This window comes from Hippichthys cyanospilos, chromosome 4 (genome assembly GCF_059441005.1).
Source record: "Hippichthys cyanospilos isolate Australia breed blue-spotted pipefish chromosome 4, RoL_Hcya_1.0, whole genome shotgun sequence".
NCBI lineage: Eukaryota > Metazoa > Chordata > Actinopteri > Syngnathiformes > Syngnathidae > Hippichthys > Hippichthys cyanospilos.
The window spans coordinates 21,147,895-21,173,237 of record NC_142372.1 but is presented as its reverse complement, the minus strand read 5'-3'; the positions used below and the strand labels follow the sequence as shown (position 1 = coordinate 21,173,237).

Here is a 25,343-nt window from a genome sequence, read left to right as displayed (position 1 = left end):
TGACCTTTCCCTTGAGAGGAGCTGTCGCTGCAGTGCAAATTGAACCAGTTTTCACATGACACACAAACAGAAGAGCTGTTGTCAACCAGAGAAAAGCTTGATTTAGTTTTAGGAGGCTATAGTGAGGTTATGACATTCTCGTTAATATTGCAGCCTGAAAGAATTTACTTCAGAATTATACTTTCCTAATCTGCAGTTTTGGATGCATCAGATGATACCCGCTCATTGCCTGAATGTATTCTACTCTGATTGGTGGTTTTATTGGACAAGTAACCAAACATTCAAGATGCTGCAATGTATCGCTATATACTGCACATACATGTTATCTTGGTGAAGAAGGAAAATTGTCTCATACCAAAGAATATTAATAGAGTCCCTTGTTGAAATTGAAACCAGGTCATTTAGAATGCTTTGCTATGTACTTTATATAAAATAATGATGTGTTAAATTAGAGAATTCAGGAGTTAACCTAGTTTTGAGGGCTGCGTGACTCGGTGGTAGAGCGTTCGTCTCCCAACCGGAAGGTTGTGGGCTTGACCTCTGACCCTGTAGACCATGGTGAAGCATTCTTGAGCGAGATGCTGAACCCTCATTTATTCCTGATGCTGCATCATCTTACGGTGAAAAACTAATCAACTGTAAATAGCTTTGAGAGCCTTCTAAGGTGAAAACCCACCCTTCCTGATTCCTCTGGTTATTTTCTTTGTTTTTCTCGCAAATGTTTAATTTCCTCAAACCAATTTTAATATGACACAGAGAGAAGATATAGTTTCAAAATGATGGTTTTATGAACCATGAGGGGGATTAAAAATCTATAGTAAAAAGTAGTCCTACTCTATTCTTTCACATTCTACTCGCAGTATTTTAGACAAGGGATGGCACACTCTTGGAAGGTTGATAGCTATGTGGTCATGCCATTTTAAACTTTGACATGATGTCACCATCTGGGTGGAATTTCATCTCCCTAGTGTTGTTTCCAACACTTTCCCTTTGATGTAACACGCCTTTTGATGTTGAAAGAATTGGACACAATACCGTATAAGGATTTTAAGTAGGGGGCTGCAAAATATACTGTGGGCTGCCAATGACCCAGCCCAAGGGCAAAAGCTTGAGACTGCTGGTTTACACCAAATTGGAGACACAGAGGCACAAGCATCGAGCTGGCTTTTATTATTTACTATTCATGGTTCTGTATGTTTCAGTGCTCACACAGCAGCTTCGTGCAAGCAGGTAATGACATGCATGCATTGGTGTAGGGATAGACTACAATCTACAATTGTTGGTGGGGCTAATTATCAGCGACATTATTTGACAGTTTAATGATAATAGGTCAATGTTCAACTCTGTTAAATTCAGAGAGCTATTTTAAATTTTTTTTTTAATTTTATCAGATTGTGCTGTCATTTGGAAAATCTTTCTCCTTTTTTTGGAATCAGTGAGAAAGATCAGTGATATTTTAGCACAAGTTAAGATTTTCTTTTAGAGTAGAAAAATATTTATCATGTTTTTATATAACTTGTTAAGGCATGTTTATGTCAGTGGGGGCAACCCAAACTGGTTAGATAAGTAAGATCCATATGAAAAATCAACAATTTTAATAACTTAAAGAATTTTTCTTTTACAGAAAATAATATCGGCTATCAGTGGTTTGGTCAAATAAAAACAATGCTTAGTTCAGATTGATTACGTGGACGGCGTAACAAGCAACGCATTCGAATTTCAGTCAATGACGTTTGTGTGATTGGGTGATAGGGCGACATCTGCAGTACGTGTTCAGTGCGAGGCCCAGCGACAATTGCGCCCAACACAAGCGTGGAGCCACAAGTGTTGACAGGGGTCTATGTTCAAAAATAAATGTTCAGCAATCTTTTATGACGGACTTTTTCTAATGCTTAAATCTCTTCATACATCCCTTTGAGGAAGATTGTTCTGTCAGTCACATAAGCCGAGTTTTGATGCACAGATGTGCATTTTTATATCGGCTGTATTCTTATTTACAATAATTACTGTAATGGGACGAGCTAGAGGGGGACGTAATTTGGCCATTAGCAGCCAGTGACTGTTGCAGCTAACAGAAGCTCGTGTTAGCTCAGGTTGTTATTATTATTTTCAAAAGAAGAAGCGAGCAGACTAAACCAAATGTCCGAATCTATTCTCGTTCACACACAGGAATTTTACTCAAACAGATAGGTTACGTTGTCTCCGGCTGATTCAATTATGAGTGCGCTGGGTAGAGAAGATGGAACGGTATTCCATTTGAGTCATTTATCAATTGGGGTCTTTTGGCATATTCGTACAATCATTAACTAGGTGAGACACGGTTGCTGCGAGGTATTTGTGGTAAAATGAACTCAAACAGCATCGCTAGGAAAAGGGAAAAAAACTGCTTTGAGTGCATTACTACAAAATTACAAGGAAAACAAATCATTTTGCCATATTTGAACCTTTTTAAATTGCTCTCTGAAGTCATAATACTACAAAGTGCAATGGTTTAACATTACCAGGTCCTCAAAAGCGCCCTGTTTAATTGAGTTTCAAAGAAACCCCAGCCTGCCTCAGCTTTGAACTCTCTTCTCTCTTCTCTCCAGCAGCAACATGGCAATACAAATAAGCATCTGTGCTCTGGCAGCTTATAGGAGGAGACAGTCTATTTGTAGAGCCTGTGGCTAGGTTAATCCCTAATGATACAGGCCCTCTGCTCTGCTCTCCTACCTGTTCTCTTGTCTCCTCTACCTTTTTTGTGCATGCTAAGCATTCACACTGGGGGTGGGAATCTCGAGCGACCTCGTTATTCAACACAATTTACAATTTCGACTTAATTATCAATTATGGAGGGCTGTTCCATTGAGATTCACACACATATGTGTGTGTATATATATATATATATATATATATATATATATATATATATATATATATATATATATATATATATATCGAGATCTCATTATATTTCAATTGTATTTATTTATTTCTATTTTTTTTTTTGTCACTCTTAGCCTAATATATGTAGCTCAGGCTCATGGATGCTGTTGGTGAAACGTAATTCTGAAGTGACACGAAATGAAAGGAAAAAATATCCGGTTACCCAGTCCCAGTGAAGACCAAAACCTGCAGTGAAGAAAGGGTGTTGATGAAAATAGACAATATCCATAAAAACAAGGAGATGGATTTTTTTTTTCAATCACAGGGTCTCTCCATCATTTCATGATTGCAGAGGGAAAAGTACAGTGCTCAAAAAATCAGATGCTATTACTAGCTCGAGTAGACTAGAATAGCTGTACATTTTTTGAATACTTGAACCTCTTTTTTTGTGGAATACTTGATGCAGTCCAGACACACCCAGATTCTATTGCCAGCGGCTCTCACATAATGTAAATTGAGACCCCTAGTGTAAACGCTGTATTAAAGACCCCCATTCTTTCATGGCTTCTTTTCTGGCCATAATGTATAAATAACACAAACACATTGCATTACAATAGTATGTTCCATACAACCTAACTCAGGCTCAGGCACTGGCTTATATCGTGCCTCAGATTTGTCAGCAGCCATCGACGTCTAGAATGATTTAGCAAGGGGGAGCTCTCGTCGACTTCGGTGGTGATTTTGTTAAGCTATTCTGTTGCCATGGAAACCTGTCACATTTGAGATGGACATGGGTAGATAACAGTTTGGAACGTAATTGTGTGCTACCAACTGGAAGAGAAAGACATTTCAGTGACCACCCTCCTGTTGGGTTGGCTGACAGCTGAAAACTTGCTTTTCTAATCTACGTAGTGACTGATCATTAAAGGCAATTTCATGAGAAACAAGGTTTGGATTTGTTGATGTATTTACTTACTTATTGCGAAGCAATTTTGTAAATCAACAATTTTATTTGAGGAGCCTTTTATGCTGTTTATTACCAGGAACTTGAAACAAGCTTTTCATTAAATACAAACATGACAATACAGCAAAAGAACAATTGATTTTCTTTTTTTAAACAATCAACTATTGCTGAAATTGACATTGCGCAAAGAAACATATTGAATTCTCTTCTGTAGGGTAAAATGCAGTGGGGCAAATTCAAACGCAAACATTCAGTGCGTCTTGTTCACTTTTTCCACATTTTCTCATTTATAACCTCATTCCAAACTGTATAAATCTATTGCTTCACAATTCCACATACAATATACTCCATTATGACCAAAGGAATTTTTAGGAACAATATTGACATTTATAAGAATAAGAAACTAATAAAATCACATTTACATACAGTAAGAATTCACAGCCTTTGCCTAATAGTTTTTTGATCCACCTTTGGCAGCAATTGCAGCCTCAAGTCTTTTTGAATATAATGCCACCTTTAGACAGTTCTGCCATTCTTCTTCACTGTTATTCTCAAGCTCCATCAGGTTGGATGGGACATGTTTGTGCACGGGCAAATTCAGGTCTCTCCAGAGATGTTCAGTCTGATTAAAGTCTGGACTGTGGCTGGGCCTTCACAAAGTAGTTCTCAAGCCAATTTTTTGCGATGTTGTCTGTGCGCCTGAAAAATTTAGCTTCGCCCCAGGCTGAGGTCAGAGTGCTCTGGAGCAGGTTTTCATACAGGATATCTCTCTATGTTTCTGCTTTCATCTTTCCTTCTATCCTGACTAGTCTGACAGTTCCTGCTGCTGAAAAACATCACCATAGCATGATGCTGCTACCACCAAGCTTCACTGTAGGAATGGTTTTGGCCTGGTGATGAGCGGTGCTTGGTTTCCTCCAAAAATGACGCCTGGCAGTCACACCAGAGTTCAACATTTGTCTCATCAAACAAGATAATTTTGTTTCTCGTGGTCTTGAGAGTCATTCAGGTTCGTTTTGGCAAATTTCAGACAGCCTGCCATGTTCCTTTTACTTCAGAGTTGCGAGCGACTAGCCATTCTACCATACCTTCCTGAACCTTCCTGATTGGTGGATTGCTGCAGAGACGGTTGTCCTTCTGGAAGGCTCTCTTTTCTCCACAGAGGAATGCTGGAGCTCTGACAGAGTGACCATCAGATTCTTGGTCACCTCCCTGACTAATGCTCTTCTAACGCGATTGCTCAGTTAGGACAAACATTCAGCTCTAGAAGAGTACTGGTGGTTCCAGACTTCTTCCATTTACGAATAATGGAGGCCACCCTGCTCATTGGAACCTTCAAAGCAGCAAAGTCTTTTTGTATCCTTTTCCAGATTTGTGCTTCAAGACAATCCTGTCTTGCAAGTCTACATACATTTGCTTTGACTTCGTGCTTGGTGTGTGTGCTCCGACATGCACGCTCATCTGTTGGCCCTCGCATCGACAGGTGTGTGCCTTTTGAAACCGTGTCCAATCAATGCAATTTACTGCAAGTGGACTCTTATTAAGCTCAATAAACATCTCATGTCAATCAATCAGTCCACCAAAATTTTAGGGCATCTCCAAATGTGCTCAACAGTCCCTTTAATGCCATGCACTTTGTATGAAAAAATGTTTTATTGGGTCTTTTGTTTAATGACCTGTCATTGGTTTAATAAAAGTATTTTATTTCAAAAGTACTAGTGGTTTTGTTTCCTTGGCACTTGTATTAGTGAGCGCTTGATTTTGGTACTGGCCCAAAAAAGAAAAAAGGCTTTAGTTTCCCTATTATTCATTTTAGACCTAATATGTTTTTTGAGAATGGTGACCAATGATGTCCAGCACATGATACGTACGTAGGTAGTTGAGGTTAAATCAGTACAATTTATTTTTAACCGGTATGTGTGATTTAATATGTGTAACCTGATGCCTCCATTGGAATATTTATTTAGCGTAACAGAGTGGGACTCTCCTGGTTTAGAGAATTACGAGGCAGATTTTTATTGGATGTGACTGCTGCAGTCTAAGATTTATCTAGTCTTTTGAACATGGTTGAGCTCCCTGACTGGCACCTCTCTAGCAATATGCCATACCTTATGCTTGCATAGAGTGTCAGGGATCCCTTCTAATGCCAGGATATTCCCAGGTAGTTCCTGAATGACACAGACAGTTCTTAGTATTGCCAAGATGCAATGCATAATGTCTGCCTAGTGTATTATGATTTGTATAACACACCACCACATGCCATGCCCCTTTTACGAGAGATCATTCTATTGTTGCATCAAACAACAAAAGAAGATCTTTCTATTAAAAAAAAAAATGCCCTTGTAGGAGAAGCAACGACCAAACTTTGCACTTCGTCTGGGTGTTGTTTAATTCATGGAAGTATAGTGGCCGTCTGCCCTCTTGGGATTTTCGTAGTATCTCAGAAAATAAATGAACTGGGCTGATGTTCTAGAAACATGAGCAAAGGCAGCATTTGTGGGTGAATCCAGCATCCAGCTCTGATTCCTAACATGGCACCTAGCATTAAACCAATGGGATTGTATTGGCAGATACAAAACTAGACACAAAAGTGGGAATGCCAGATATTTACGAAACTTTTGAGCATTATTTCATTTTCCTATCGATACCGCATAAGGGGCCTCCAGATGTACGCTTTAAACTTTCACTTTCATTAATTGCCCTTCCTCATTCTGTAGAGGAGTTAGTTAACTTAAATGATGTATTACAATGTATACAGTATTACATCAGAGGCTGAATGACTTACTCCCAATGCAGTAGCCCTTGTGGTATGCCTTTGATGCATCAATTCAGCAGAAAGGTTGTGTGAAAATGTCTCAAAAATGTTCTATTGGCTTATGGCACTATATATATATTCTATATTTATTCAATATATTTATTCTGCTTGGTTATTGCTGCAATAATTTACAGTTTACCATGTGTGACTTAACACACCCTGTGGTGTAAATTCAGTCCATATCAGGGTTTGTCATTACAAACTACGGTGGTGGACTGAACTAAACCTTTGTTGCAAGCATGTTTTCACCCTGCTTACGATGAGAAGAGCAATCACTAAGCTAAGCTGAGTTCTTGGGTGCTTACAAAAGAATGTGTGTGCTCTATACCTTACCAATCCTGTACTTATTGAGCTATGATATGATCTGTGATTTTGGATACTTCAGAGGCCGAAGGAAGATAAAACAACAGGCAGAAGTATTTTCGAGTCAGAGAGGCTGGAAGGCTAAGAGGTGGGGGGATGGGCGCACAGAGGAGAGGAGGATAGGGAGGGATCTGACACTCAGTACACAGCCCTCTAGTTGAGAGTGGGAGCTTTATATAATGGCCAGGTAGTGTGCAGGCTTCCACCCCCATGCGTACACAACTGTTAAAACACCCACATATAGACATAGAAATGTTCTTCAAAAACTGCTTGACACAATGCTATTACCCTCACCATCTTCCAGTCTCCCGGGACGGATAAGAACTGCTTTATTGTACAGATTTCCTTTTTAACCATGTGCAGCATAGTTGGATTACAATGTTAAAACAATGTAGAGTGCGGGAGAAAAACAATACATCCATCCGTTTTCTATTTCCACTTATCCTCACGAGGGTCGCAGGCCTGCTGGTGCCTATCCCAGCTGATTATGGGCCGCTATAGCTAGTTGTCAACTAATTGCTAGGCACACTGAGACAAACAGCCGTTCATGCACCCAATCATACTTAAGGACAATGCCGTATGTCCAATATGTATGTTTTGGGAAAGTGGGAGGAAGCCGGAGTGCCCGGAGAGCACCCACCCCGGCTAATTTGTCACTATACCAAGGCCGATGGTACGGACCTTTTCTGATTGTGAGAAAAAAGCCAAAAAGAAAAAAAAACGTGTGCCTAATCAAGTCCCTTTTTAGACTGTCGCCTGAAAGCAGCCGCTGTGCCCAGTAAAGGGTTAAGACTTTGCAACCCAACCATTCGGCAATCGGTGTAAGGCTGATAAACTCTGGTGTTGTGTGCGGATTCAAATGCTTTGTGGGTGTCCCTCGCATGCCAACCGTTGGTGTGCCAGATCTGTGGCATGCATACACTTTGTCTTTGACTGCCCTCTGCGTGTGTGCTTAGTTAAGCTGAAGCTTTGCATGATAACCATAACATATTGTGTGTGCATGTGACTGTGTGTGTGCGCGCGTGATTTGGGGTTGTTTCTTGATTTTCTCGTTTGCAATGGTCTGTGTTATGGTCTTCTGTGTATATTTCTTTGCCATGTTTACTTCTAATACTATTGAGTGCATTCAATTTGCATGTTTTCTTTTAGGCACAGAGAATGTAGAATGCTGGTTCATTTAATGTGGTGATAACAGACAACTGATGTTTGGTATGAATTTGGTATAACAAGAAAAAGTTAAATAAATCCAAAAACCATCATTTTCAGGTTCTTTCTTTTCAGACATTATTGAATTTAACACTTTGTTCCTCATAGTGTGATTCATAACTTTTAGAACTACATTGTATTCAATTTTTTTTCCGTTTTCAATTCAAGGAAAGAAAGACTAGCTTGTCTACATCGTTAACAATAACTTTTGTGGCATTGGACAGTAGTTGCAACACAGAACACATTCACAGACCTGCAAGCCTCTTAGAAACTCACTTCTTTAATATTTCATCTTAAATTTCCTATTATTGAAAGTCAGGAACGTTGCAGTAGGACTGCACCATGTTTCTTTTTACTGAGCAGACTGCAAAAAAAAAAAAAAAAAATGTGTGCAAAGGAAATACAAAAGAGCCAGGTTGAATTGTCTCTTACAGATGAGATATTTCCCAATACCTAATAATTAAAAAAATGCATACAAACCATCTTTTTCATATCTTCCAATATTTTACCAAACTCTTCTTCAACTGGAATGTATATGTATTTATTAAAATTATTATTATTATTATTATAGTTTATTATAGTTATGATAATGTCAGGTTACTTTAGGCCAGAGGAAAAGGCCTTGCTGGTCCACATCAGCAATTAAAACTTACCCACTACACGGGATATGTAATATGCATTAATTCAATAAGAATAAAATAAAATTGCTAAAACATCTTAAAAGTTAAAAAATACAATGCTTGCACTCACCAAAACATCCATGCCCCAAAACACTTATTTCAACTCAAAATCCATTCTTCTTTCTTTCCTCAAGAAGGCATCAATGACTTGGTTGACAGTTTCCTCTTCTTCAGCCATTGTTGGTTCAAAAAAACAAGTAAATATATTTGATTTTTCTGCAAAAGGTCTACAGGTCTGGGTCTGGTGTAGGATACACTGTCAATGCAGATCAACCCCAAGTAACACCTTGTAGCTTCAGGGTGGGTACATGTCAAGTTCAACATGAGGCCTTCTAGCTGGCCTTACTGTCGCCAACTTGTCATCTGATTGGCTATCCCAGCTTTCTATTAACTATGTGTCCTTTCACTACAGTGCACAGACGCCCGCACTGTTGATTCTGAAGGCCTGGGGCAGATTTTCATACAGCCTGGCGACACAAGTTAGCTCAACTCTGATAGGATTAAAAACTCTAACAACTATAACTAGAACACTGGAATTAGTATAATCAAATGGATATAATATGACACGAAGAGAACAAAAAAAAAAAAAAAAAAAAAAAAAAATATATATATATATATATATATATATATATATATATATATGTATATATATGTATATATATATATATATATACATATGTATGAGAGAGAGAGTCAATATGTATATAAAATAAATGAATACAAAATAAATTCTCACTATCATTTTATAACAAAATTGATCACTTATTAATCTAGTGACTAGTGACTGTTATTACTTTAGCTAATGGGTTAGGCTATCTTAGCATCAACAGCGTTAAACATGTAAATGCTATCACCAGTATTCTGCAATACTTTTTGGCTCAGTCCTGCGAGGTATTAAAAGCTGGCAGTGTCATTTACCTTGCAAATTAAAACCAGTTAAAACAGTGGAGTCACACATTTACACATGGTCTGGGGTGGTTTGTCATTTGTTAGTCTAATTTTCACATTAATATTCATATTCATACTTCACCAATTCATATATTAGCATCCCCACGATCTCTTTGGAACCTGTTGTGTTAACTAACAATTTCTTCTGTTATGCTTTTTGTGAAACCAAAGATGCCCCCAAATGTTGCAAAAGTTGTCTGATCCCAAAGTCTTGTCTAAATAGAAGGTGGTACAGCTCTGTCACATCTCATAGCATGGCTTGTCATCTCAATGGACAGCTTTGATCCTGTATTTCAAAGAGGGTTCTGGTGCTGTGTTAGTGTGGGAGGAAAACTAATGTAAACCAGTGCTTCTCAAATAGTGGGGCGGGGGGCCATGAGGGTTGCGGATGACCCCAGGGGAAAGGATTTGTTTTTGCAAAGTGTAATTGTGATAAAATAATGATTGCCATCTTTTTTTTCAGGCGCTTCGGTGCGCTTGGGTTTTTATCAGCTAAGACAATTTTTTTAACCTGTATAAATGTAAAAAGTAGTTTTCAACATTTATTGATAGTTGGTTTATATTGCTTTTTCCTTTTGTCAGTGATAAAAAAGGATACCGTTTTACACAAGTTTTATCGATATTAATCTTATTTATGGTTGGCGTGTTTGGGGGGGTGGGAGTGGGGGTGGGGTGGGGTGAAATGTTTTTTTTTTTATATCCAAGAGGGTCTTTCCAAAATATAATTGAGAAATTGAGATGCATGGATGTCAACTAAAGTAAATCAATGGAGCTTGTAATTTGGGGGAAGTTAGACAAAGCTGTTTAGGGTTAGTTGATTTATATGCACTGGGTTACATCCAAAAAATCCCTACAATTTTAATAAAAGTCTTGGATATTACGATGGTCTTTCTGCTGTCTCTTATCTGATTTTACTCATTTGTCACGACCTTGTGACACAGATAGTATCGCACGGAACTGACGTATCAGGCTGAAGCCATCAAAAATAATGTAACTATTTTTTCCCATTTCTGATTTATTTTGTAAGCTTTCATCCGGAAGCTGAAAATTTATTGATTAATACTTTTATATAATTAAATACACATTCTGACAAAGTCTCAGGTCTTTGCAGTACCATAGTGTCAATTGTTCAAGCAAAAATGGTGAAGCTTGGTAGCTTGTGGAAGAGGTGCAAAACCAGTGGATTTGCAATGGTTCGACTTATTTTAAATCATGGTATTTTCAACTTGCCTTAAAATGTTTCCAATCTGTATTTTCTGACTCCTCTCACATTATGTGTCCAGCAATAGCACCTTCCAAGACCACAAGCCGCCTTTCATTAGCTCCCCCCTTCCTATTACTGGCCTTATCGATCTATTTTTTGTTTTTGTTTTATTGCCTTCTTTATTATTTGCTCGATTATGAAATGCAGTCAGCTCGGGGAAGTGAACAGAATAAGAATTTCATTCTGTGGTATTACAATGCAAATGACAATAAAACTCTTAAAACTGTTGTTTCCACTGAAAGTGTGGCGGATGTCATTCAGTTTGGAAGCTCAACTGCTCTCGCATTCTCCCCATCCCCCTTTTGCTTCATCGTGCCATCCTTTAATTTTCCTTGCAAATTATCCTACATACTCCTCTCTGTCTACCCGCAATTAGCTAATTTTGTTCATTGGTTAGTTACCATCAAAGGGAATAGGACAATTTTTTGGATACTACAGCATTAAGATGCTATTCCTGAAAGACAAAAGTAGCGGAAATTTGAATGAGTCCTGGGATTATAGACTACTAATACATCATTTTGATTTCAAAATAACAACATAAAGACTTTGTGATGGGACCATCAGATTCTGATGGTATGATAACCTTGAGCAAAACTATGGTATCGCGGTATCACTGTAGTTGAATTACAAGTCCAAAATATATAATTTTACGTAGATTGACTGGGTCGCCTTGTTGACCCACACTGCAGTTCAATAGAGTGCTAACATCCTACCCTGAGCAATATACTATAAAACGCTATGTGAAAATAGCATATGATAACATGTTAGCGATGTTACCCACAGCAGTTAGCCGTAGGAGCAAAATTACAATGGTAGTGAAGGCGACAAAGCAGGAATTGGACAATGTGATTGGCTGCTGCAGCAGAGGAGGACTCGCCTATTATACACAATGAGAAAAGGATCTGCTGCTCACAGCAGTTGCCTCTTTAGGCAGCTGATGCTGGAGGGAAAGAAACTCATCATTTTTACAAATTTGGATGGTTTTAAATAGCCATGAATTTAAAATCACAATATATAGCCAAACCAGTTATTTGCCCATGCCTATTTTGAGTTTAATTAATAAGTATCACCCTTTGTGAGTGCATCATTAATTCACAATTCATTGTAGCACAGATGGACACACACCATATAAATGCAGTAACATGAAGGGTGCATTTTTTTCTTTTTTTTAATTGGAAAGGTCTATTAGACAGACTTTAGTAATGTTGGGGATTTGACATCCCTGGACAGTGATCACTTTTGTTACCAAGTCAACATATGCTGTACAGAGAGTACTGGTCACATTTCCCATTAGTATTTCGATTTTAGCATGGTTGTGACATTTAAGATTATTTTAAGATGCCACTTGACTCGTAAGCAACATATGTGCTTTTATTTTTAGATTGTTTTGTCAGTGCGACTAGCATGGGGGAAAAAAGTATATATTTAAAATGTTGCATTCCATGACAAAACGTCAGGTCACTGTTTGAAATGCTATGTTGAAATGGGCAGTAGAATATGAAATTCTGAAACCATTCCAACGTTTTGTGGTCTGCACCAGTTCTGCAATGCTGCAACGTTTTCCTGGGGGGGGGTACACATCCGCTTCATAATCGAATTTTGGTTCTTGTATCCGTACTTTCACAGCCTCATACACAGCGTTTACATTTACAAACACTTTAGCAATGTCGATTGCATTGCTGGCAGCCTTCATGTAAATGTGCACTTTTTTTTTTCACGGACCAATCTTTCAAATAAAACAAGGTTCAACCTGATACCAGTTGCTATTTTTTTTAATATTACTGAAATTGGGCAAATATTTATTTACTTACATTGCTCAGTGATCAAGTGGTCTTCTTCCAACCAAGAGGTTGTGGGTTCAGTCACCAACGGCATCAACCATGTCAAAGTGTCCTTGAGTCACTGTGCCCCCAGTTGCTCCTGATGCTCTTTCATCTGTAGCTAAATCAGTAGTCTTTGTAAAGGCATTCCTCCATGTAGAAAAGAGGAAACACCTATTTGAACCACATAATTTATAATGATATGTATCCATCAGTTGATGGTAGTCAGGAAAACTCTTCTGACTGACTTCTGAAATCTTTCTGACTCAAACACAAACAAAGCATGATCGGCGGTAAATATCGGACTAAATCAAACAACGGAAGGTCTGGTGACTTATGGCCTGTTCTTCAAATGCTCCCCCTCCCCCTGTTTTTCTCATGTATTTGTTTTCCTCTTTTTTTTTTTTTTGTCTGGTGTGGTAGAGGAATGTTACACATCCGCAGCGTGGCGGGTGACAAAAGTGTATGTTTGTTTGTGTTGTGTTCTGTGCATTTTGTGTCTTTTATGGGCACGTTTGCTTTGGAATGAGAGTATTGGGTTTGCTCTGTGTGTATTTGTGAAGAGATAGAGAAAAGTGTGTTTGAAATGGCGGCAAGCCAGTGTCATCATTTGGCCAAACCACCCTCCCCACCTCATCTTTCCCATTCCACCACATGCATATTTCATGGAATGGTCATTGATGTCACCAGCAGGGCAGTTCGTTGACAGTGTGTGTGTATGTGGAAAGAGGATATGAAATGGAATATTATTAAGTTAGTTAGTCATTCTAGTAAAAATCCACAGATGGACAGCTGCTTCTTGCATGCTGCTGCTGCTGTGATTGAAGCACCTTGTCTTGCTGTCAGAGTCATCTGTGTTTGAATGATGTGTCATTATAACTGCTCTGTTATTCACATCCAGACCCTCAGAAATACATTTACATAATGTGTGTGATTCTAGTGAATTGCATGCAGTGTGTATTCTACTGATACAAAAAAAGAGCGCTATGCTATCACTGTTAGCTGGGTCTGGATGTAATCCTGGTGCAGGTGTCTGTACGTGGTCATTGGGCTGTCAGAAAATGCATATCTAGAGCTGGTCATTTGCAGTACTTTTATGTATTTATTATTATTATTATATTCAGCACTACATTATTAGCACCATTGTTTCTGTTTGTTGTTTATTGCTATTTATTTATTGCTCGATTATGGAATGTAGTCTGCTGTTGGGGGAAGTGAACAGAATAACAATTTAATTGTGTGGTACAACTATGCTTATGAAAATAAATGTCTTGAATCTTGAAATGTTTCAAATATGTTTGTTTTGTTTTTTTAAACACAGCAGGAATAAGAAGAACCCGTACTTCAAAATAAGGATGTTACATACCACATTTGTTCAAACCAATACAGCTTGAGTAGCCACGCTACTGATTCCAAGTACATATACCACAAGGACTTCATACATAAAGTTATCTCCAAAAACAATGATGAATACTAATGAAGAAAATCATCTATAGCCTAAAATAAAATTATATGACCATTAGGCAAGTTTTCTCTTCTAATTTCTAGCTCCCCATTTTAAAACCCCCACAAAAAGGCTGCTCGTGGTAGTAATGTATCAGTAGCCGTTGCGAGTTTCCATCCCTTGAAATAAGGCCTGGTATTGGCTTGATGCTATATACCTGGTATTAGGACTCGCACATCCGTACCTTAAATGTACATTGAAAGTTCAATAATGCCTATTGAAATTACAATATTCCTTGAATATTTGTTTGAATTTGAATATGCATTAAATATTCCCAGACTCCCTGAGGGTATAATCACTTTTACTCATTGGTGCTTTTCAAAAATAGTAAATCTGCAACAATTAACCAGCAACTAATATTTCATCAAATGCATTGATAGTCATTTTTCTAAGCAATTGTGTAAATCCCTCGAATTTCAGACTCCCAGCTGTGACTATCCAGTTTTTGTAGTCCTCCACGTAAGCAGACTAATTATTTGTTTTAAATCAAAACAAAACATTTGCCATCATTTTCTTTTACTTAGGACTTGAACTATCAAGATTGTTGCTCTTTTTTTGACATACTGTGAACCAAACTGGCAACAGAAACTTAATGTTTTGTACGTTTTGCAGAAAAAAAGAACAAATGGAAACAAAAGCTTATTTTGCCTAATCCGATTTGCATGCCGATTAATCAACAAAATAATCAACTGATCAATTTATTGTTAAAATTGTAAGTTGCAGCTAAAGTTGGGTGATTTTTGCCTAAAAATAAAATCTCAAACTTTTTTTAATCAATTTTTTTCTAATTCTTTTTACGCTTCCTATCTTTTAAACAAAATAAGAAACATAACACTGAAAATACAAAACAGGTTTTGCTTTCATTCTATCATTTGACATACATAACCCCTAAAATTTAAGTTACAAAACGTCTGCTTTGCATGAAATACGTCTAAACAAAGCTTAGGAGAACATTGAAATTGGTAAAGTGCAAACGTAAAACCCTTTTTTTTTTTTTCAACTTTGTTATAGATACACATTGCAACATCTGTCACTTAGAATACAAACCACACTATTTTGATAAAGTGCTGCCAGTTTTGTTGTATGCCAGCTGAACCAGGGGTGGGCAAACATTTTGACTTGACTGCAAAGAGTTTTAAATGTGACAAATTTTGACAGGAGCAGACGGATCAACTGTTATGTTTATCCACCTCATAAGAGAAAACAATGTTGGGATATCGAAAAAACATGTGCTTTAATTTCAATAGAAAATGAACAAACACATTACCACAGTGTTAGTCAAGTCCCTTGTATTCAACTATATTTATTGAAATGATGCTTGCGCCCTCAATGGCGTAGATATGTATTTTAAGACCCTGATCTTCTAAATGATTGCCCCAGTAGTTTCCGAGACTTTAGCGATAAGGCGGGCTTGATGGCCCCCGGGCATTGAGTTTGACCCCTGTGATCAATACAATGGTTAGAATACAATGAAATCTTTGGCGGTGGGGGGAAAATATATGTTTATTTAAAATAGAATTGATTTTCTTTTTATGTCTGTGGACACGTTTGCATTATTCTCCTTCTTCTTTTTCTCTCCCATGGTGTCTGCCACAGCAAATGGTGATGAGCCTGCGAGTGTCGGAGCTCCAGGTGCTGCTGGGGTACGCCGGGCGCAACAAGCACGGACGTAAGCACGAGCTTCTAACCAAGGCGTTACATCTGCTGAAGGCAGGCTCTAGCCCCGCCGTACACATGAAGATCAAAGAGCTGTACCGCAGACGCTTCCCCGCAAAAATGGTGTCTCACTCCGAGCTCTCCTTGCCCGGACCGCATCACCCAGCCACGGCAGGGGTGGTTGGAGGTGGTGGAGCTGCTTTGCCTGCTGGCCTTACACAGCTGGCGTACGAGGGCCACGCGGGACACAGTGGAACCCCGTCACCCGCCGCCTTACTGCCCCTTTCGCTGCTTGGCCCTGGGAAGCACGAATTCACCGGGTTGACGCACCACCTGTCCTCTGCGGTCCCGCTACACCCCGTCCACCCAGATGTGAAGCTTCAGAGGTTGCCGTTTTATGACATGCTTGATGAGCTCATCAAGCCAACCAGCCTAGGTAAGAACCTTTCACAATGCGTTGTGTTTTGGGGCATTGATTGAGGTGACCTAGCGTCATAGAAACTAACCATTATTGAGGGACTTAGAGTAAAAAGGGATGCTCAATGGTAAAAAAAAAAAAAAAAAAAAGTATTTAATAACCATCAAGTTATTCAAAAAACAATTGGCCTTTTGTTCCAATGTTTGCTTTTGCAAATACATGTTTATCATCTCAGCTAGTTTTAGTCAATATGTACAGTACATGTATATGAGTATGTATGAGCGACTTTGTTGGTCCGAATAAGAAAATGTACCGTTTATAATATACTGTGTTCCGTGGCACATGCATTTTTACTCCAAAATGGCTTTCTAATGCCAAATGAAATGTTGACATGCTAAATTAAGATTTGAGAATATCTGATATAAGGATAAGACATACCACATAACAAAATAATATTTAATGTGAAAACGTTAGTCATTGTGAACACTTTTAATTACAAGTATTATTTTACACTCGACAAACAGTTTCCCAGCCAAATTTGATTCCGAATTGGCGTGATCTATCATTGTATTGCATGCTCATTCAGTACCGAGTACCAGCACTTATTTAGTATTGCTTTGAAAGGTTCTGGCTTACTGATATATGTATTACAAAATAATGTAAATCCATCTGTAGCATTAGCATTTTAATAGAGTAAAAAATATGTCATTTATTTTTCCACCAATGCATAGAGAAGCTGGCCGCAGCTTTGCCATTCCACCATGTACCATTCCATTGTGAGATGTACTAAATGTTTTCTACCTGTTCCTCTTCTCGTTTCTCTCACAGCTTTGTCTGCCTCCATTCGCTTTGCATATGAATGTTTGCCTTCAAAGTGGTAAAATTGCACAGCCGCGCAACCGTGCCTGTAGAATATGTCGCTCCTTCTATTTGAATTTGAATTGCGTAGAGACATTTGTGGTCTCTCACGCACTGATTCAGTTCTGCACATACGGTTCCTTCCAAAACCAGACATACCTCCATATTAATAATGAATGTGTTCTCTCAACAGTGAGAGAAAGGGCGAGTGAGAAACAGGAGGAAGATGGTGCACGTTATTTCACCAGGATAAAGATTTTAATGGTTCTTTGAAAAAAAAAATGTGTGATTCTATTCCTAACTTAATTATAATAGTCATGTTATCATTCAATCATACACATATGCCTCATTCAGCTCTGTTGATTATTATTGATGCTACTTCCTCATTTGCACTCATGCACAATATAATTTTCACTGAATACCTACCCCCACTCCTTCTGCTTCAAGTATTTATGCCCTTACATAGAATGTTGCCATGTGTGTCATAAAATGCTAAAATGATACTCCTGTTAAATCAAATTTATTTGATCCGTGAAAGGGTTAGATTTATTGCATGACACATTAATGTGAAGACGTTCCAATAGCTATCCGTTCAAGACGTATTCGACTGGTGAGTCTAATTCTTTACAAAGCCAATTCCAATGAAATTGGAATGTTGTGTAAAGGGTAAATTAAAAACAGTACACACGTTTTTGCAAATCCTTCTGATTGATTTGATCTCTTGACCTGCTAAACCCATACTAAGGATATACTGTAAAAATCAAAACGAAAAACCTAAAAATGGTTCACATTAGTCCAGCGCAGTCTACATGTTTAAACAGCACAAAGAAGTAGAAAAAATTCTCAAGTCCTACTTGTTATTTCTAAATATTTACTATGTTAATGCATCAGTCAGTTATTTATACTCTGCATCTGGAAAGTATTCACATTTTTTTCCACATATTGGTATGTTACAGCCTCGTCTTCTAATGGAATAAAATGTGTTTTTCTCTCAAAATTCTACGCATAACACTCCATAATGAGAATCCACAGCAATATTCATATCTCTCCAGAGATACCATATTTCTCAGAGTACAAGTCGAGTTTTTCTCCCTCATTTTCAAGCCCCATGTTAGGGGGGTTGACTCAAAACCGAAAAACTCTAAACAGAACAATTTTTTCCGCATATGTGTTTGGATAACATATATCATGTCATCTACAAGGCATGAAATGAACATACACTCCTCTAATTTGATATAGTACGCATCCTCTTTGTCGTCAACAACAAGGCTGCGTGGATAATTGTTTTCGGCGGACACTGACCCATTATGAAACGGAAACGACGACTTGTCTCCTTCAGCCAGCATGGATGTCGGCAGCTGGGGGGGTGGGGGGGCAGTGAAGGGCAACCTTCCACACTGTGATCTCACAACAATCATCACATGGGTATGGGCCTTTTCAACCAATTAATATCGATGATGAGCAACGCCTGGTTTCCTCCCAAGATGACTTCAGGAATTAATGCCATTTGTACGATCCGTTTTTGATTTGTGCCTTGAGACAATCATTTCTCAGAGGTCTACATACAGTTCCTTTGACTTCATGAATGGTCTGTGCCACGCACCTGTGGGCCTTATACACACAGGTACAGTATGTGCCTTTCCAAATCAAGCCCACTCAACTGAATTGGCAAACAGTGGACTCCAATTAAGCTCTCGGGAGTCATCAATGGAGAAATGATGCGGCTGAGCTCAATTCTGAGCTTAGTGGCAACGGCTGTGAATCCTTGGTCCACAAAGGGAAAGTTACTCAGCTCTGACAAATACTCAATAAAACAAATGAACAGAACTCCAGGTTGTAGTGATGAACAGAGAGCACGACATGACTAATAAAATCCAATTCATTTTTGCATTTTAGACAATTATCAATGTTCCTATGCAAATTGTTGGCAGATGTGTGTTGTCCTGGGTGCGGCCCACGTAGCTCTGGCACAGCCTGTAAAATATCTCCTATTTGCATTGACGAGAATAGCAGCAGCAGCTGCCAGACTGAGAACCCACCGATCTAAGCATTTCTGTACGTGCGCATTGGAATGTCTTAATGAGCCCGGTGACCATAGAGCTGGAGAACAAGTCCATTCAGCTTTCGAGCAGTCCCTGTTGTTAGTGAAGAGGAAGTTACACAGGTTGGCTTGTAAATTCTAGATATGACCTTTTGTCACACGTTGTTGTAGAGATTTTTTTTTCTGAGAATGGAATTGTCTTTTTTTTTGTGTTGGTGTGCGTGTGAGTCTGTTTGCATGTGGCGCACTAAATTAATGAAAAAGTAGCAAAGGCACGACCAAGCTAACAAACTCCAGCTGGGCTTTGTTGTGCTGATTAGGCAGATTGACTCGGGAAAATTCTCTCTAGCTTAGCTCATACCTAAGACCAGACCATAAGCACAAGGGTTTAAAAAAAAAAAAAGAAGATTTAAATCAAAGTCAGCACTACTTCACATACTGTATTGCACCTTTTTAGACTCAGCCAGTATGAATGATCTGCCTAGTTAGTCCAAAAGGCAGCAAACCAGACAGTAGTTCCTATTACTGTTTTTAAACAAACCAGGGACTTTGAAATAAAAGTGAAATATACTGTTCCAAATATTCCCAAATCTTTTCTCCATGTAGGTTTTTTTTTCTTTTTTTTTTTTTTTTTACTGTCAAAGATTAGTTATGGCATTTTAACAGTTGGATTACAATTTAATAGTCTGGAGATTTCTTCTCACATCTCACATGGCAAAATTCAGTTATTCATCACCATGTTAAATACAATATAAATACAACGCTAAATACAAATATGTATTTTTACAGGCAATGATTTTGAGGCCTTTGCTACAGGTTGTCTGTAAATTGTTGGCATGAACTAGAGTTATAAGTCGACCCCTCTAATATGGGGGTTGAAAATTAGGAAGGAAAAAAATGACTACACATGTACTTGGAGAAATACGGTAGTCTTCTTTGTATATTTGTTTTTCACCTAGAAAAAAAATGTTTTATTTTTTTGCAAATGCTGAAATACTTAATAGCTGTAGCTCTACAGGCGAATATACAGGATATTCTGATGACGTTCACATCACTTGTGTGGTTATATTCTGGTTTTGCAGAATGGATATTTAACTATCGGCAGATAAGACAAAGGCAGTTTACATTTGCGAGCTAGATTGTTCATTTTCATGCAGATTGTTGAAAGAAAGTAATCGTTTTAAAAAAACGGAATATTCATATCCGACTATTTTATATTACAAATGTTGCAAAAAAATCTATTTTCTTTCTTATGATGTCAATCTCGTGAGAAATCTCGTATTGTGGGACTTGTGTCTCGTCCCAGCCATATGCTGTATATATATATTGTACATACTTAGATTAAATGCTGTTGTGTGATGCAGAATTAACTGGGTTTCTAGTGTCACTGCATTCATCTGTGTATGTTTGCAGATGTACTGATGAACCATTTGCAGGTAGATAATATAGAGCATTTGATGAGAAACGAAGCCGAATCTACGATTACCAAAAAAAAAAAAAAAATCTGATTGGTGTCACAAGCCTTTTTTGATGTTCTCATCAAAACACAAAGACGTGAACCGCATCACCTAGGTTAGAAACGTCTTGATTGTGTCATTTGGGCTTAAAAAGACGAATAATGAATATTTATAAATACAAATATGATGGACAGACAAAAAAGTATATGAACATGGGGGTAATTTGGCTTTGATCTACATCCAGACTTCTGTCCTCTGTTTTTCGATTTTTCATTCTGTTAATCCCATGAATCTGCATCTTTAAAGAAGTGTGGCGTGATTGTAGATTGAAAATTCATGAGGGTTGTAACCTTTTTCATATCTCATAAGCACACTGAAACCTGAGAACAAAACCGGTTTTGTGGTGAGAGTGACTTCTAGTGCATTGGAAGGGTGGTGTGGGGGTGAGAGTGAGAAGTAAACGGGAGGGAGGGAGAGAGGAAAAGGGAGGGAGGGAGGGAGGGAGAGAGTGAGAGAGTGATCGAGGTCTATTTTTAGTCTCGGTTGCCCAAAAGGAAAAGTCTGAAAGCACATCACATGTAATTTTGTTCTGTGGCACAGACTGGCTCCAAAATGTAGCAAAAAAAAGGACATGTTACAATGATTGTATGAGATGCTGTAAAGGTCCTTTTTAGTGTGGATGGTCATTACCGCAGAAATGAAATACTCAGAATATCTGATGACCACTACCGATGCTGTAATTATCTTAAGTAGGTGTACAACGGCGAGTCACGTGCATGCATTTTAAGCAGTGTCTTCATTAATTTCACCAGCTTTTTTCCAGCCATAGCATAAAATCCTGATAAGCCGTTCTTCCATGTCACATTCACAACCCACACGAGTCCACAGTCATAATTATTCAGCCCTGTGATTAAAGTGTATGCCCACTTTAAAATAATTAATTGCTATAGATGATTGCTTCACTGACGTTAATATAAATTCCGATCCATATTTGAACCGGCACAATCCCTCCAAGGGAGGGAGACTGAAGAAAATTCTACAAAACATTTTTTCGATATATGATGAATTGTTTGTATTACAGTTTACAGAATAATATCACGAGGACAGCGTCTAGGATACTGGAAAAAATGTTTACCAACCGCATGATTAAAGAAGCTTATCTCACAGTTTGTCCACTTGGTGCGAACCTCATCCTAACATGGAATCAAACTGTAGCTCCAAATGATGCTCAAACTATTAGCAAAGAAGTTGCCAGATGGTTTTCAGTGTAAAACTGCGAGTGTTGGCACAGTTAACACAACATGGGAGCAATATGACCGTCTGTTGTGTAAGTTCCATTCAAGACTGTCCCTCAATAGTGCAGTATTTTAAAATGTTTGATTTCATCCTGCTGTTGACAAGCGTTACTGATTTACATGAATGTATGGTGAAATTTTGTAAGTGGCATACATAAATGGTAATTTCCTGTTATGTGTTTTTGTTTTTCCACAGCTTCGGACAACAGCCAGAGATTCCAGGAGACATGCTTTGCCTTTGCGTTAACCCCACAGCAAGTCCAGCAGATCAGCAGTTCGATGTAACATGAATGAAATACCTTTGTGTCTTATAGCCACTCTGTAAATTATTTCTTAATTATTCATTACAGCTGTTTGCCGTCTGCTTTAAGGGACATCTCGGGGACCAAATGTGATTTCTCAGTTCAAGTCCAATTGCGGTTTTGCCTGTCAGAAACAAGTTGTCCTCAGGAAGATCATTTTCCACCCAGTTTGTGTGTGAAAGTAAATGGCAAGCCATGTAACCTGCCGGTGAGAACACATGCAGAACACAAGCAGCCACATTCCGGTTTTGGGTGTATTTTCATACAGTTCTTGTAATCTTCACATTTTTGCCGTACATTGTCACAGGGTTATCTTCCCCCAACCAAAAACGGTGTTGAGCCGAAGCGGCCCAGCCGACCCATCAACATTACCTCACTGGTCAGATTGTCCACTACGGTCCCAAATACCATTGTGGTGTCCTGGACCGCTGAAATCGGAAGGGTAAGTTGACACCAAGGGCTAGATTTACTCAAATCCGAAATTGTGGCTGTGAAAATTTGCATCCATCAAACAGGTTTCCGTGCATTGTTGGTGGCCGGTTACAACGATTGGCACCCTTTTCAAAGGAGACGTTCAAGAGACGGTGTTGCAATTTTGGTGTTGCTGATAACTGTCATCATCATATTTACATAAAAATAAACATGAATATAAAGTGATAGAATGGGAAAGGTTAGTGGAAAACAAACGGGCTGATTTATTAGAATTCAGAAAAGACTGCTCCAAAATTTTGGGGAGAGCAACAACTGCTTAAAATTCATGTTTTTTTTATATATATTTTATTTGATTCCTTACATTGCGACCCCCCTCCGACCCCAAAAAAAATGTTAAATGCATAAATAATATACACTGTAGTGTTAATGTTAAATTCATCTATTTGGAGACACCTCTCAGAATGGCCAAAATTACAACTGCAACAGTTTAACATATTAAAGCATTTGCAGTCAGCTTCCATATACGGTATGTTTGGTTGAGCAATCATTTTTTTTGCCCATATATGTTCAGACAACCTCAGTGAACGACTGCTGGATTAACACCTAACGCTTTTTACAAAAAGTCTTAAAGGGACAATGAGTAAGATTTAGACCGTTTTTCATTAGAAAGAAATAATTTAATGATTATTAAAAAAAAAAAAAACTTGTGTTCTTAACAACCAACAGTATGTTTTGAAAATAATTGTAGGTCTAGTCACTGTATCATTCAATTATATTACATAGGGGGTGGCACTCCTCTGGAGGCCGCCATGTTTGTTATACTGCAGCTACGGCCAATGATAAATGCAGCACCTGCAGCACCTCCTGCTGTCTGTAATGAAAATTGGTTTCATTCTTACACATTGTCCCTTTAAGGAAGTTTTAAGAGTTTTAGCACCGTGCTCTCCTGTCAGTTTAGTGTGAGATGGTAGTCTGTGACATTTTTGGTCATTTTCTTCAGTCTTGGATACTCCCTTGATTTGATCTCAAGCCTTTCAGTCTTTGTGGTGACAGTATTTACAATCATGACAATATGATATGAGGACAAATAAGTGTGTAAATGTAAATACGACATTCTACTGCATTTTCTCCTTTTGTTTTTGATTTTAGATGCTCATTGCACTAGACACAGTGTAGTCAAAATCTTCTACATCTCCAGTTCGTTGGTTTCTACCAAGACCATGATGAGGGAAAAAAATAACTTTGTGGCGGAAAAATGTCTTAAGAATCTAGTTGTAGTCTTTTGACTCGTGACCCTGAAAAGTCATTGTAAAATCTCAGACTGTGATTGAAGAATAAAAGCAGTCTTTAGATATGAGTTAGTGTAAGATGGTAATCTTCCAAGAGTCTTTCCCAAATCTTGCCTTTTGACACAAGTCAGGGGTCCTTGTAATTCCTTAAAAACACAACAGATGGCAGGATTATTCTTCCCATAGTGTTTCAACGTGTCTCAGTCAAACAGCTGTTGGTTTTATCCAGTTGGTGGAACATTGAGGGGGGGGAAACAAACTCACATAATTACATGGTTTTCACCTTCACAGAATTACTCCATGGCAGTGTACTTAGTGAAGCAGCAGTCATCAACTGTGCTTTTACAGAGGCTTCGGGCCAAAGGCATTAGGAATCCAGACCACTCCAGAGCACTCAGTAAGAATCCTTTGAACCTCTTTGTGATAAGAACTGCACAGGCCCATTTATAGTATAGCAGTTTTTTTATTTAAGTATACATATATTCTTTGCCACTTCCAGTGACAAGATTTATCGTCAGTATTTCAAGTTTTATCTTTGAGTTTTCATATTGACGACCAAGACTCCTAAAGGCTCACAGCTTTGTTTGTAAGTAGCTACTTTGAAATATAGATCAGGTTTCTTTGCTACATCCAACGCGGTTTGTCCTGAATCTATGCAGCCCACAATAAGCTCAAATCCAGCAAGTCATACTGCAGGGAAATATGTTGCCCATTGTTTGAAAGCTTTATTTCTGTGAGACCGCGTGTCCTCCAAAAGGATAGAAAAACCAAAGCATACTGTGGAAAAATACCCTAGAATGGGGAAGAACAGACAAATCTCAAGCTTTTATAAATAGTCCTTATCTAAATTATTTTAAATTTTTCCAAAAGCATCTGAACCTGAGACCAAAATACCTGTGACAAGTACACTCAAAAAAATGGACACCCTCCTTTTTGCCCAGGGCATGGTCTTCTTTGTTATTCATTTTTAATAATATTGTTTGACCACAAAGGGAAAAAAAAAGCACATTAATTTGTACCATATGTTTAAAGGGTGAAACGTGACCTTAGTCTGCAAAATGCATGAAAGATTAAAATTCCGATATTTTTTTTTTTTTTTTTAGTCTTTATTGCAATGAAGCTTGAGCCATATTGGTGTGGGTATTTATAAAGTTTCTCTGTTTGCC

General features: G+C 38.3%; 1 protein-coding gene across 4 annotated transcripts in view; it reads left to right on the top strand.

Moving 5' to 3' along the window:
• LOC148424980 (E3 SUMO-protein ligase PIAS1-like) overlaps nucleotides 1–25,343 on the top strand; it is a 44,717-nt gene that overhangs the window by 9,214 nt on the left and 10,160 nt on the right. For all 4 annotated transcript variants that reach the window (XM_088413592.1, XM_088413591.1, XM_088413593.1 and 1 more), the window contains 5 exons: nucleotides 16,026–16,521; nucleotides 22,351–22,435; nucleotides 22,526–22,664; nucleotides 22,764–22,898; nucleotides 24,469–24,574. In XM_088413592.1, the coding sequence (XP_088269718.1) occupies nucleotides 16,026–16,521; nucleotides 22,351–22,435; nucleotides 22,526–22,664; nucleotides 22,764–22,898; nucleotides 24,469–24,574 (961 nt within the window). The remainder of the gene's footprint in view (nucleotides 1–16,025; nucleotides 16,522–22,350; nucleotides 22,436–22,525; nucleotides 22,665–22,763; nucleotides 22,899–24,468; nucleotides 24,575–25,343) is intronic.